Source organism: Neolamprologus brichardi, chromosome 10, assembly GCF_056152115.1.
Source record: "Neolamprologus brichardi isolate AB-2024 chromosome 10, ASM5615211v1, whole genome shotgun sequence".
Lineage (NCBI taxonomy): Eukaryota > Metazoa > Chordata > Actinopteri > Cichliformes > Cichlidae > Neolamprologus > Neolamprologus brichardi.
Window position 1 is genome coordinate 13,710,156 of NC_142113.1, and position 14,692 is coordinate 13,724,847.

Below are 14,692 nucleotides of genomic sequence, written 5' to 3' on the forward strand. Positions count from 1 at the left end.
CAATGGGGGAAAGAAAACGGCACATGGATGTTGCATGATCATCTTAGGACTGAAATTTATGAGATATTAAATTTTAGAGTATGGGACAGTGGTTTTATTTCCTCATCCAAACATATCTGTCCCGCCACGTTTGAGGAGATGCGAATCCTCCGCTCTCGAGTGAGCATTTCTTTTAGAACATCTGGAGTCACGTGTGCGTCACTAGTGCGGATTAAAGATGACACGATCAGGAGTGGAAAGAGGCGAATGTACGAGACGTCTTGGATGGAAGAAGGCAGGGATACAGAACAGAGAGCCAAATATGTCATTATGTAGCTAAAGAGGTTCGCAGTCTCTTTGGGAAGCAGCTGGATTGGAGAGCAGATCACTAATCACTAATCTGCTTCGCTGTTCAGCACAGAGATGGCTGTGATTAATAGCAATAGTTCACATCGTGATGTTTATGAAACCTCCTGCAGTTTATAAGGTTTATGTTCTTCTTACCGGTTCTATTATGTGCAATAACCACACAAAGGCAACTCTGTGAGACTAATTACATGAAATGTGACGCTGAAATCAGAGGGTTTTTTTGTTGTTGTACTGCTTTCGTTGCTTGTGTTCAGTGACAAAAGCTAATGTAGGGAAATGGATTGTCAGAGTGATTTAAGCGGGATCATAACATTTATTCTAATATCAGGATAATTACAGAAAAAATGCATGGAATGAAATAAAAGGTGTTTAAACTCAATTTTCCTACAAAAACAGATGATATGTGTTTTAAGTTTCTCTAAATTGGAAGCAGAAACTTAACTGCAACTCCAACGCCAACCAATAAACAGTCATCAAGTAACTGGACAGTCTGGGGGAGTTTGGGGCTTAGATGTTAAGGCCCGTGGTACCAAAGACGAAAACAAGTCTCCCTTCTTCTCCCCCATAATGTGCATGCAGTGTCCAATATTACCATTAATTTTCTGACCAAAATAAGTGCTCTGAGGACACATTAACAAAGTCTGTAGTACAGTCAGTTTGTCTGGTAGAATCCCTGATTAGCTGATTATAAATGCGGTACGGGAAGATGTGAGATATGTGTAAGCGTTATGAAGTAGCTGTGGAAGTGAAATTGCAGGATGCAATATCACTTGAACGCGTGGTGACATCACACTGTTTGCGCAGTCTCTTTATCACTTTGCAAAATCATTTCACAGCTTCATCCGTTTGCTCATAAGAAGCCACCGGGCTTATTGTGCACTCGCATAGTAAAGAGTAATATGCAGGCTATCCCTACAGAAAGCTTGGACTGTCTTATTAAAAATGTGTGATGGGATTAGAGGTAGTTGTTTTATCTAATTTTCCGCTTAGAATTTAATTTCTGATTTTAAAAAAAAATGCAAGTTCTGTATACTGAACGCTGTTCCGAGGATTATATTAAAGATCATTTATAACCTTTACCCTTTCTTTGTGAGATGATTTGATCGGACACTGATCGCTGATACTTTTTCCATAACCATATTTATACACTGAAGAGTAGCAAACACTTAATTATTTGTGATTCTTTCCAGTGCTCAGGAGTACACTCATCATGAGCATTCATGAGACTCGTTTAGCTTTAAATTTACATTAGAGGCATTTAGGTAACCCAGTAGTAGCTCGGCTGCTGTTTCGTGCCATCTACTGATGCAAAAACCTCTTGAAACAGCTTTTTCAAATACACTCTAGCTAGGGCTACTAGCCCTGGTAAGAAGAGCGGGTGTGCTTTAAAACATAAATCATAAAGCTGAGGGGCGTGCAGGAAACATCAGGAAGAACCAGAAAATGATTTCCACATTTTATTGCACATTTTATAGCTCCAAAGCTCCCCAGTCCTGTTGACTTGGAGGGCAGTAATTGCAGAGAGGCACAATGTAGCAGGATGAGAGGGGCTGAAGTGTTTCCACAGATGTACATAATGGCTTTATCCAGAGTGGTGAAGCAGTTCAGTCATAAATTACGTTCCTCATCTCAGCAGAAGGTGACAAAAGAAAAGCAGCTTCAACGTAAATGCTCTTTTTCTACATTCACTGGGAAAATATTTAGTTGGGTCTGAATAGGAAGCTAGATTTCAGACTTAATCTACTCTCATTTTTTAAAATGGAGAGAAAATACATGAAAAAGCATGAAGAGAGAGGATACTCCTTCATTTTCTTTTGCTTATCCAGTTTAGACTTGTAGTGGGGCTGGATCCTGTTCCAGCTTTGATGGGGTGAGAGGGAGGTTACACTGAAAACATAAAGAGTGTTTTTAACTGTCCAAGTTCTTTGAGAGTTTTGCACAGCCTCAGAACGGACTGTAATAACTTGAAGATGATAAGGCTCTGCGCTAGCACCTTGAGACAAATCAGCACGCTCGCTGGCCAATAAGGCAGCATTATAGCTAGTAAAGGAGCTGCCTGCCACTTTGCTCACCTAAAATCCAGGAAACTGAAAAAGCAAGGCAAGTTAGACTTCACGACTGTACTCAGAATAATGGGGTCATTGAAGGTAACTGCTAGTGTGAAATTCTAATGTGTTTCACTGTTGGATAAACTGGTCAGAGATGAAACTCATTAGGTAGGCTTGGCGATCCCAGCAGGCCTGATATCCCATGAACTCTTACCTGCATTGAAATATAAATAAAACACATAAAAGTGGTAGAGGCACAGCATTAATATTCTTCAACTCCCACTGAAGCTTTATTTAATGAACTACATGGCCTTGAAAGATAAAGACAGAGAATGATAACACAGCTCTCTGCTGTTACAGCTCTGTAAAGTGCAGCTGGTGTTTCAATGCTTGGAGGGCTCTCTGAGTATTGCCTATCACCACACAGTGAAGATGATGTTCAAAAACACCTCATAATAAACTCTTACTCAGCCAGCTGCAGATAGGCCCTGATCAAGGATGCAGTCAATTGTAGCATTTAATGACAGTGAAATGCAGATGTGGCTCAAGAAGTTCATTAGAAAAGAATGGTGGAGGTTGCAATAACTTCACTGGACTGTGCCTTACCAGGCAGTAAGTGCACAGATGTTTCTCAGGTTTCTAATGTGGACCTCAAAAAGAGCTGACCCCATAACTAAGCATGTGACGCAAGGTTACTTTATGATGATGGTAAAACATCTAATTAAAGGGACAAGATATTAGTAATCAAAACAAAGGGGTCACTTCTTCTCAAACAAAGTAATGCTATATAATCAAATCATACCTGGTTAATAAATTTAAAACAGTGCAAAAAGCAATTGAATAAACTAAGTAAAAATAACAATAAAATGAAATAATTCAAGGTAGTTGAACACGTTATTGTTTTCAGCTCAGTTTAGTTTCCGTTAGTTTCCACAGTGTGCATGCTACTGTTTTAATCTTTTAATTAGTACCTGTGTGATTATTTAAGATCAGTACAATGTTCTGATACGGACATGTGGCTTTCAGTCATAATGATAGCCCCGTATCAGTAGACATACTGGTTAATGCCAGTTATGTTGACAAATGTAACCAAATTGACAAAAACTAACGATTAAAAAATTATTGTGTTATTTTGGTTAGCTTTTTGGTAGATGTTATGATCATATAGTAGCTTTCTTTTTCCACTAAAAAATAAATAAACAGCAGTCCATTAGTCCAAATTATAGGTTATCATCTCAAAACTTCTGAGAAAAGAACTCAAAACTTGGGGGGGGGGGGGACTTCCCGTTACTAAGTCGAAATTTTGAGATAAATAACATTTTGACTAGCTTTGACTAGTTTTTTAGAGGTGGAAACAATCCTCCATTGGTTTCAGTTACTTAACAAAAAATAAAGTTTAAAAAAATGTATTTTACCTTTAGTTTTCACACTTTTATGCCAAGTGAATCGACTCAGAAACATTAGCAACCCGCACCCCTGCACCCCCTCGCTTAGCTTCCGGGTTTGTTTTCCGCGGCTCCTTCTGGAAGTTTCATCTTGCCGTGTATTTCATCTTTGCTGTGGACCGGCATTTTCCCACAACACCCCGCTCCTCCTCGCACAGATGACGAAAATGGCGGACAACTCATCGTCGGTAGGCTTAAGAAAGATATAATGTTAATATAGGCACATTGACCGGTTTCAGAGTATAAATAAATGTGTTGTTATTTACAGGTCGAGATTGTGGAGGGCTGTCGCCTCCCGGTTCTTCGTAAAAACCAAGAACACGAAGACGAATGGCGTAAGTATTGTCCGTTTTTTTTATATGCTAAGCTAATGCTAAGGAGCTCGGCTCAGCTGTTGTTACCAGAAGCCCCGGCCTCCAGTTAAAGCGCTGTAAACACCATGGCCACGGATGGTGCATGCTGCTGTAAAGTGTGAATGAATTAAATTGGAAGACTTAAGAAAACTGCTGCCACTCCCTCGGAAATTAAATTGCCAACTCTTAATTTTACTTAGTTTCACGTTTTATAGAAAAAAAGTACTAAATGCAGGTGGCATCAGTGATGTTTACAAATTTGAGAGCGATTTTTTTCAGGTTATCGCTCTTACTCTCTTGGCACTCAGTTTGGTCCATAGTAATCTTTTTTAACACATTACTTTTTAACAACAACAACAAAAAAAATTAAAGCACAAATGGTATTTAAACCAAATTTAATTGGGCATTGCACTTAGACTTTATAATCCTGATACCTCAGCATAAATAATTACATTATAGGACATATAAATCTCACATTAAAGTAGATTTTGTGCACCTTTGGTTTATTTTTAGCATTGGAATGTAAACAGTACTTTTATCACATGCCTGTGTATTTAATGTTAAGTGTGTTAAAGCTACAGTGTTTCATAGAAAAGCATCACAACGATTGTCTTCATTTGAGTACAGTTCAGATAAAATGTGACATCTCTGCTTTGTACAGCACTGGCTGAAATCCTGAGTGTGAAGGAAGTTTCTGGCAGAAAGCTCTACTATGTTCACTACATTGACTGTGAGTATATTTTGTGTCAGTTGTCTTGGTTTTTGTCAAGATTTGATTCACAGCCCCAGTTTAGTCAACATACACCAAAGCTAATTACACCTTTTAAGATTTTTTTATTAAGTTATTATCAAAGATTGCAAAGCAGATTTGTATTTATAATTATATATATAATTATAATTCATTGATTTTTTTTTGTCATATTTGGATCAATTCAGAATTATAGCTTTGTATCACATAGCTTTTGATTATTATTATTTTTTTCACCCACCTTTTCCTGTCATGCTATGAGCTAAATATCTTCACACATCAAATCACCACTCGCTCTCTCTTTGTCTGTGTGTTTAAGTCAACAAACGTCTGGATGAGTGGGTCACAACAGAAAGGCTGGACATGAAGAAGCTTCAGTTCCCCAAGAAAGATGCTAAAACACCAACCAAGAACGGTCTTTCAGGTTCCCGTCCTAGTTCTCCAGAGAGAGAGAGAGATAGAGAGAGAGAAAGAGAGCGAGAAAGAGAGAGAGAGAGAGAAGTGGTAAGGAGTCCACGTGTCATTTAAAGCAATGTAATTATAATTCTCACAGTATTAAGAAATGATGTCAGTCTTAATTTCTGTGTTGTGTGGTTTTTATTCATTTTGTAGAAAAACCTGCATGATGGTAAATTTCATGTTTGTTGCTGTTCACTTCCATTGATGCATGGTATAAGCGCTGCTTTCCATGGTCACTTTAATAAGCTGCAGTGTGCTTTATGCTGCTTGAGCACTGATTTGTGACAGTCTACCCACAGGAAATGCAGCCATAATAACAATAAAAATATAGATAAATAAAAGGGCATCATGTTATAGAGGACCCTGTTTTTAACAAAATATCAATATCCTCTTTTTTCAGTCTTACATTTCTGTGTTAATACTTCTTTATCAAACACATGCCACTGAAACGGTGAAACTCTCGTTTTATGATTAAACCTTTAGTCGGATTTTGTGTGAATTGAATTCCTCAGTATTAACCTGAGGGTTAACATGAATTATCCCAGTGTTAACCCGCTTCCTTCTCTTCCTTTCCGTTCAATTCAGAGGAAGAGTCTAGATCTCAACGTACAAACTGCCACAGCTCCTTCCAGAGGCAAAACCCTCCCCACGCCGGTACAAGTAGAATTCACCCACTCCACAAATTACTGAGACCTTTTTAAACCTGGTGTCAATGTGATTCTTGTGTGATGGTCCCACTGTTAATGTTGCACTGCATGGGAATATAAAGCTATACAGAGCTATAAGGTAAAGTAACGTTTAATATAGAGTGAAGATTTATAATAGGAAGTGAAGCCCATCTGTTGCCATCACATTTAATACCAGGTTTAATGGGGTGTATTTACATTGGTTAACCTGCAAATTATCTGAGATTTGGAGAAATAAATTGATTTGCTGTGGCTATTAAAGATGCACAGTCTTAGTTCTGTCTGCATACAAACTGCTGAAAAAGCGTCTTGATATCAAGATGTCACTCTTCATTGAATACAGATGGAGTCCCCGGCTTTTAATCAAGCCTCTGATCAAGTTGACATGAAAAAAAAAATCCCATCAAATTCACCTTTGTTTGGTTTGTTTGTATTCAATCTTAAAGCTGAATCTCTAACACTGTTTGTTTGCTGCAGAAGAGGAAAGTAGAGCCTGCCCCTGTGGCTCCTCAGGTACCCCCGGTCATCCCTGTGCCCTCCCTGCCAAGTTCAGCTGAAGCCACTCAGGCAGCTGTTTTTCCTGCCGTGAGAGAGACGCCCACCTTTAAGTCCCGTGAAGACCATGAGCTCACAACGGTAAAGAAAATTCTCCTAAATTCTCTCTCTTTTGTTTTTTTTTTCTTTCTCCTATTTGCTAATGAATATCTTTTAATGTCCTACTCACAACAGAATGGCAATGCCCGACGACTCATCCCCGCTCCACCTGGGAGGAAAAGAAAAGCTAATTGTGGGGGAACTGACGAGGTACGTTACCTTGATCTACTGCATGTTTGTGGTCGTGTTATTCGCTTCGGTTTTTGAATTTGTTAAGAGTTTCTGTATTGGGTTTTGTGGAGTTGTATTAGAATGCATTTTGCAAAGCGTCACAGTCCGCTCACTGGAGCATTCTCCGGTGCAGCTGGTGACATTCATTCAGACTGGTGCACGGTTCTTGCACAAGGTCCATACTGTTGTAATAGGACATATTTGTTTTATTATGGGGACCTATTGTGCTTATTTCCAGCACCATATTTTAATTCTTGGACTTTTTTAAAGTAGCTTTGCATGATTCACAGTTCAAAATAATGCTTACGTATCCTGTATGGGGCCCTGGTGCAGCCCCTGAGTTCATCCTCTGTCCGGAATGAGAATTATTAGCCTCGTTTCTTCTCTGTTTAAGTCCGCTTTCTTTTGATTGGCTGCTCCTTGCAAAAAAAATGTTTGAGCAGCAGGTGGACGAGGTCTCCATGATGACTAGCTCATGGATATCCTTAGGAATGCCGCTCTCATCACGTGGATTTAAGAGTAGAAAAACTGTCTGAAGCAGATTGTGAGCTTTTGCCTTACAGCAATTACTTGTACATATGTTGACTTTTTGAACTCTGGCCAAATTTATTCTGACCATCCACATCTGTAAAGGTGTGCATATACGACAGAAAATAAGGAAAAGAGTAATCGCTATCCCCCCAAAAAACCTTGTCTGTACCCATATAAAATGTCAACATCACTTCACAGGATTCAAATGTGATAAATTATTGCTCTCATGTATTTGTTTATAAACTCCATGTGCAATCATAATGATGAAAATGTTTTGGTTTTTTTAAAGATTGCTTTCGCCTGTCTTTACCCTTCATATATATGTGTGTGTGTGTGTGTGTGTGTTTCCCTTTTCATTTCTCACCCGCTGTTTCCCTTCTGACCACCACAAAACAATTCATTAGTGTGTTTTTATGTATTGATGTGTTCTTAGCTCATGTTTATTGTGGTGTTTAAAGCAGGGAATTACATTTGCAGCTATTTAGTTATGGCTTGTTGGCTTAACGACCCTCCTGAAAAAGAACTTACTCTTTATTTATTTATATTTAGGTTGTTTGATTACTTTGTCATACATTTCATTCTAGCTAATGGCCACAGTAACATATTATATGCTGGCAAATATTGAGGACTGTATGTTGTGCTTTCATATATTTTTATTTTTCAGCATCAGCTCTGGCTAAATTCTGCAGCTTTTTAAAATATTCAATGAGCATTTCATTCATTCTCCTGTGTGGGTCTATGTTTGAGTTGATGTGTGGCGCTTTAAAAAAACAAAACTATCCTATTTAAATGAATCTGACCAAGAATCCTGACACCACATTTTACCAGGAGCCTGTAATTGTAATTTTGTCTCAAAGACGTTGTTTGACAAAACATTTTCAGCGTTTGCTGCTTTTGAGGGTCCATCAAGCTACATGTACGCTGCTGTACTCTCATGTTTTATGCCAACCTGAAGTGCTCTCACATCAGCGGTGATGACAGTGGCCATTAGGTTCTTCATAAACATTAACAAATCTGTCAAATCCACATGAGATGAATGTTTGTGTTTGTTCTTTACCCCACTCTTCATTCACTGTCTAACATGTCTGTCTCTGTGATTATGATCACCAGTCAAAGCTGACGGGCTCCTCATGCAGCCAGCCTGGATTTTACCAGAATGCTTTCAGTCTGGCCCTTAACCTATTCAGTGTCAATAAAAATCACTTTATTCCCCTTTTAGTGTCCTAAAGCCTGTGTTTTTGTGTCTTTTTCTGCTAGATGATAAAGGTTTTGCAGTATAACAAGCCTCAAAGTGCCAGTGTCTTTCTACCACCACCAGAGGTCTGTTTAATTTCCTATTATTGCCCGTTGATTGTGTGTTGCGTTCCAAATTCAACTGTGCCTTAGTGGGTCCAATAAATCAGAGGTGCTGCTTACCTCAGACCCAAGTTTAGTCTTTCTGGACTAAACATGTACTCTGATTAATCATATTACCTTTTTTTGTTGTTGTTAAAGAAATCTGGGATCAATCAGCTTTTTGTTCAAACACATTTGAAGCACTTGAGAATAACCGCTGCATAATTGTGTCATCTGTGTAATGTTCACATTTTGTACCACCAGGATTCCCAGGACAGCTCAGATGGCATTCCCACTGCACCCCGCATGACAGGCAGTTTAGTGTCCGATCGCAGCCATGACGACATCGTCACCCGGATGAAGAACATTGAGTGTATAGAGCTGGGACGGCACAGACTGAAGCCTTGGTACTTCTCTCCATACCCACAGGAACTCACCTCGCTGCCCATCCTCTACCTCTGTGAATTCTGTCTCAAGTACCTCAAAAGCCTCAAGTGTCTTCAGAGGCATTTGGTAAGACTTTTGTTCTCTAAACCTTGGTTATGTTAACAGCTTACACCGGAAATCTGTGCTTCTTGGATTGTTTGACATTGCTTGTGTTGTTAGGTTTATTTTTTATTTATTTATTTTTTCAGACCAAATGTAATCTAAGGCATCCTCCAGGCAATGAGATCTACCGCAAAGGCACCATCTCATTCTTTGAAATCGACGGCAGGAAAAACAAAGTTAGTGATGCTTCTTTTCTTTCTTTCTTTTTTATTTACCAGATATTTATTGTTGTTTATTTGTGGTTAATACATATTTTTATATTTTTCCAGAACTATTCCCAGAACCTGTGTTTACTCGCAAAGTGTTTCCTCGACCACAAGACGTTGTATTACGACACAGACCCTTTCCTCTTCTACGTAATGACAGAGTACGACTCCAAAGGCTTTCATATAGTGGGCTACTTCTCTAAGGTGCACAGATAAGGCAGAGAATTTTTTCCACACTGTGATAGTGCACTCATAACTAGGGATGGGTATCGTTTAGGTTTTATCCGATACCGGTGTCAAACCGGTACTTTTGAAACGGTGCTGGTGCTTAAACGGTGCTCGAACCGGTGCTTAAAGAATGGAGAACACAAAATCGGTCCAAAAACCTCTCATGTTTAGCTGTTTTTTTGTAAAAAGATAACAATGTTAGCCTTTTCTGCAGCTATGGGGCATATATGGTATCACTCTTGGCTGGAAGCAGTGCTTAATCCATGGAAAAAACACAAACTTTGTCCAAAAACAACTCATGTTTAACTGTTTTCCACTTTTTCTTTGGTCATTTTAGCCTTTTTGGCCAGGGTGACGGGAGTATCTGCCATCAAACAAGAAGACAGCCGCATGTAGCTATGATGGTGTTTGCTAGTTCACCTTACGTGCATTAATGTAATAACGTGGTTAGCCTACTCAACGTAAATTACACACGGACAACATTAAGCTACTCACGCAGAGAAGAACGGCTGCTGCTGCCATCATCATCCGTCATCATTTCTGCTACACTGGCAGGGCTAGGGGCCAGGACTCTACTCTTCGGGTTTTTGGGGGATGTTGCTAACTCCGGGTCCGATAACAGGCACCACACCCGCAGTAGATGTGCTCGGTGTGAGGTCTCGCAGCAAGCTATCAAATATGGCGCATTTCTCGGCTTTTTAAAAAACGCTATGCGTCGCCAGGTGTTTAATTGGATTTGAGGTGTTACCTCCTTTGACAGTATCACAGTATCAGCTTAAAGCACTTGTTGCAGGCTGCTGAGTTTGCATATTTTGCTGTGAAGTACAGCCAGACTTTTGACAGCTTCGCCTTGGGCATTTTTAATCTGTAGCGCTGCTCTAAAAGAACGTACGTACCTGGACCCGCCTACTATCCTCAGAAACGTAAAATGATTGGCTAGAATCTAAAGTATATCACAGCTCAGGAAAAAAAAGCACCGAAATGTGCGCTGCTTTTCGGTCTGGTTACTACCGTTTATGTCAGAACTGGTGCCATCATGGCACCGGATACCGGTACCCATCCCTACTCATAACAGGAAATATGCCTCTATGTAAGCAGGAGTTTCCAAAGCTTATCATTGTTTTTCTTCCCTTTGTGCAGGAAAAGGAATCAACTGAAGATTACAACGTTGCCTGCATCCTCACCTTGCCTCCTTACCAGCGAAGAGGTTACGGCAAACTGCTCATTGAGTTCAGTAAGTGTCGTATCATCAGCCAGTTTTTTAAGTTATGAACATTTCTGTCTTCGTGTCACCTCTTGTAAACATCAGTTTGTGTCTGCCAGGTTATGAGCTGTCCAAAGTAGAAGGGAAGACGGGAACTCCCGAAAAGCCGCTTTCTGATCTCGGTCTCTTGTCCTATCGCTCTTACTGGTCCCAGACCATCTTGGAAATCCTTATGGACCTTAAACCAGACAATGGCGAAAGACCACAGATTACCATCAAGTAAGCAAATATTCTGGATCTTATATGAGCTATAAAAAAATGTTTATAGATGAATGTTTGGAGCTGAAATGTGTCGTCTTTGTACTTGCAGTGAGATCAGTGAGATCACAAGTGTAAAGAAAGAAGATGTTATTTCCACACTTCAGTACCTCAACCTAATCAACTATTACAAGGTGAGAGATGAGCACCAACTGTAAATTAACTGTTTACACTTTGCTGGAAAATACACATTTCATTAGATTTGAAATGCTAAAGACCCAAACTCTGAAGCCTTGAATTTTTAATTTGAATAACGCACAGATGGGAAAGGTAAGCAGAATTCTAGCACCTGTTCAGCTGGGTACACTGCTGCTCATTGATTCGTCACTTAGAAGTCTTTTTTCTCCTTAACCAAATGAAAGAGGTTGAATGTTTGTTCGGCGAGCTTTGAAGATAAAAAAAAAAAAAATAGTAGAAACTGAACGGCGAGCTGTGACTTCACGCATATATGGGCTAAATCAACACTGATCACAGGGAAGTGAGCGGGACCAAAGATGATTTTTCTCAACTTCACATGAAGCGACTACCAGTGAGATTGAACAATACTGTCGATTCATGTATGATCTGGCAATAAAAACATTAGAGCGTTACCTAGGCCTCGAATGTGAGACCATTCGGCAGCTGCAAAGCGATGCGTGACATGTAAATCGCTTCCTAAAATTGCACGATCATTAGCCAAACCACTAGCAATGTTGATTATTTGGAGTTAAGAAGCTAAACAGTTAACACCACATCAATCATATATTTGAAGTAATGATAATCTCAAGATTTTGTTTTGATGATGAGAGCTAGATGTCTTATCAACAGCACAAAAAGACTGCACATTCCAAAGATTCTCCATAGGGTTAAAGCCTGGACTTTCTATTGGTCATTAGTGTAAAAACGCTGTTGTTTTGTAAACAATGATGTTAAATCCAGGTGGTGACTTTGTCTCAGCTCAGCTTGAGTTTACCACATGCCAGTCTCTCGCAGCAGTAATCATTACTTGTGGGTTTGCCTCATTGTAGCAGTTTTTTTGTTTTTTAATACTCCTTTTGTGGCTTTCAAAGTGCAAAAACCCTAATTTAATGGCTTTGTGAGGAAAAGCAGTAACACTCCCAGAGCGGGAAGTGTTGCTACGACGCTGCAGCCGCACCTTAAATATTTAAGGCTCTGTTTAGTGAGTTGAAGAAGTTGAAAGCAGTGGAGCATCAGCACCTTTTCAAATGAGCTGATAAAATGATGTGTACTGACTTTGGTTTCTTGAATGCAGGGTCAGTACATTCTGACTCTGTCAGAGGACATTGTGGAGGGACACGAGAGAGCCATGCAGAAGCGGCACCTGCGCATAGATCCTAAATGCCTTCACTTCACTCCAAAGGACTGGAGCAAAAGGGGGAAGTGGTAGAGTTGGTTGCTGAATGACGCCAGAACCCCAGACACCCGACGCAAACGGGGGATCAGATCAAGGTTTTCCCTCGGCTTTCTCATCAAGAACCCAGGACTTCTCTTCGATAAACAGTGAACATGAATTGTTTTGTTAAACGTTCATTCTATATCGTGAATCTAAAAGGGCGTCAAAGCTGGGCAGAGGGAGAGACTGGTTAACAGTAACACCGCCAAAAACACAACACACCTTCTACTGTGTAAAAGATCCTGTTTATGATCCAAACAGTGCATTAAAAATGACAAAAAGGTGACTGTCTATCAGTGTAAAATGACAAACGCACAAACCACTGAAAGGTTGTTTTTATACACGTGATTTTAGATCCTATAGAACTGCTTCATCTGTTAGTCCACATTTTGTAAAACTCACCAAGTACATTTATTTGCTCTTCTTGTTGTTGTTGCTGTTCCCCTGACTACCACTGTGGCCACACCCTCTCATCTGCCATGTAAAAATGTTGTCATTAGGATCATTCGTATTCCAACAAAGTTCACTAGAGTCATAATTAAGAAACAAAACTAATACCTGAACAACACTCCAAAATTTACTTTTTTCTACTTTGAAGTTTTTTTTTCTTCTTCTGTTTTTTAATACTCAAGGCTTCAGGACCTCTAAAACCTCTTCCTGGGTATAAAAGATTGAATAGTTGTTATTAGGAACTAAAATCAGACTGTGGATACTTTTATACTCTCTCTGTGACTAAGGCAGATGTTTATTTTGAGAGTTTAAAGAGGGAAATTGTACATTAAGACTTTTTTTTTGGGGGGGGTAAGTTTTTCTTCGAGTGCCTGAATATTAATGTTTCTTAGCTAATAATAATTATAATGCATCAGGCTGTTTTTAGTGTCACTTTACTAGGCTCACTTATAAATGTGAACAGCCCAAAACTTTTGCATTATTTATTACATAAAACTCAGAACTAGGCATCAGTTATGTTACATGTTTGTGCAGTTGATGTTCTTGGTTTGAGATCATTCAGGCCAATATTTCTTTTTCTTCTTTTTCATCACTCAAGCATATCATCCCCCTCTTGATTTAAACGTATATTTGCCGTGTCTGTACATACTGATGACAGAAGCCATGTTGAACTTTAAGGAATGTAAATTTCATGTACAGTCGTCTTTCTTTTTTACTCAATGTTATCTAACAAGCTGCACAATGTTAAAAAAAAAGACCTAAAAGTGATATCTTACCTTCAGTTTTGTGTTTTATGTTTACATGTCAGAAAAGGATGTTGAAATGATTTAGTATATCTTTATGTGGAACACTTCAGAGCATTTGAACGTTTGATATAAAAAGAAAAGAAAAGCTGGCTGAATTGATAAAAACAACGCGTCTTTATTGTGTTTATTCTGGTCTGAGAGCCACTTTCATCTTTGTGGACAGGTTAAGCCGTGTAAATGAATGGATATAACAAATTCCCAGTGGACACAGTGCATAAAGAGGGTGTTCAAAACTGAGTTAGCTTGTATGTAAATTTAAATTACATACATTTTTACGTAAAATGAATGCAGTTCATGTCAGAATATGCAGTTTGGCAAGAAATTAATACTTCACCAGGAATGTGAAACAAGCTATCCAGCTTTGAGATCCGGTTGTCAAAAGGTGCCACAAAGCCCAATAGATGCTTTAGAGGGTGAAGAAATTACGGTAATTGTTATTAATTATTAATTAGTCCAGTTTTCCGCAGTAAAGTTTATGCAGTTGTTTTAACAGGTTGGCTCTGTCATCAAAAGGGGTGCAGGTGGTCCGTGAACCATATACAAGCCCGATTTGTGGCCGGTGCCAAAAAGTGATTTCAAGTATGTGCCAAAAAAAACAACAAATACAGGAATTTAAACTGTTATAAAGGACTTGTTGGCCTATAATATGTCAAAAAATATTTCTCATGAATGGAATCCAGTCTTTGGGCCAGAATGAACATTCCTATCACAAGATAGAAGCTGCAGTCAGTTTTTGACAAAGTGACTTTTATATACTCAT

General features: G+C 39.1%; 1 protein-coding gene across 3 annotated transcripts; it reads left to right on the forward strand.

Moving 5' to 3' along the window:
* The first annotated feature begins 3,972 nt into the window (after positions 1-3,972).
* Positions 3,973-12,959, forward strand: LOC102791260 (histone acetyltransferase KAT5-like). Of its 3 annotated transcripts, none has more exons than XM_087847228.1 (15): positions 3,973-4,029; positions 4,110-4,176; positions 4,856-4,924; positions 5,262-5,446; positions 5,987-6,061; positions 6,565-6,723; positions 6,817-6,891; positions 8,701-8,763; positions 9,043-9,291; positions 9,414-9,503; positions 9,597-9,737; positions 10,902-10,995; positions 11,085-11,244; positions 11,336-11,417; positions 12,536-12,959. In XM_087847228.1, the coding sequence occupies exons 1-15, from the start codon at positions 4,000-4,002 to the stop codon at positions 12,668-12,670; spliced, it is 1,674 nt and encodes a 557-aa protein (XP_087703354.1). In that variant the 5' UTR covers positions 3,973-3,999; the 3' UTR covers positions 12,671-12,959. The 3 variants fall into 3 exon arrangements, with proteins under 3 accessions (XP_087703354.1, XP_087703355.1, XP_087703356.1); XM_087847229.1 differs by having other exon boundaries at positions 5,987-6,055; XM_087847230.1 differs by lacking the exon at positions 5,987-6,061.
* Positions 12,960-14,692: the final 1,733 nt, after the last annotated feature.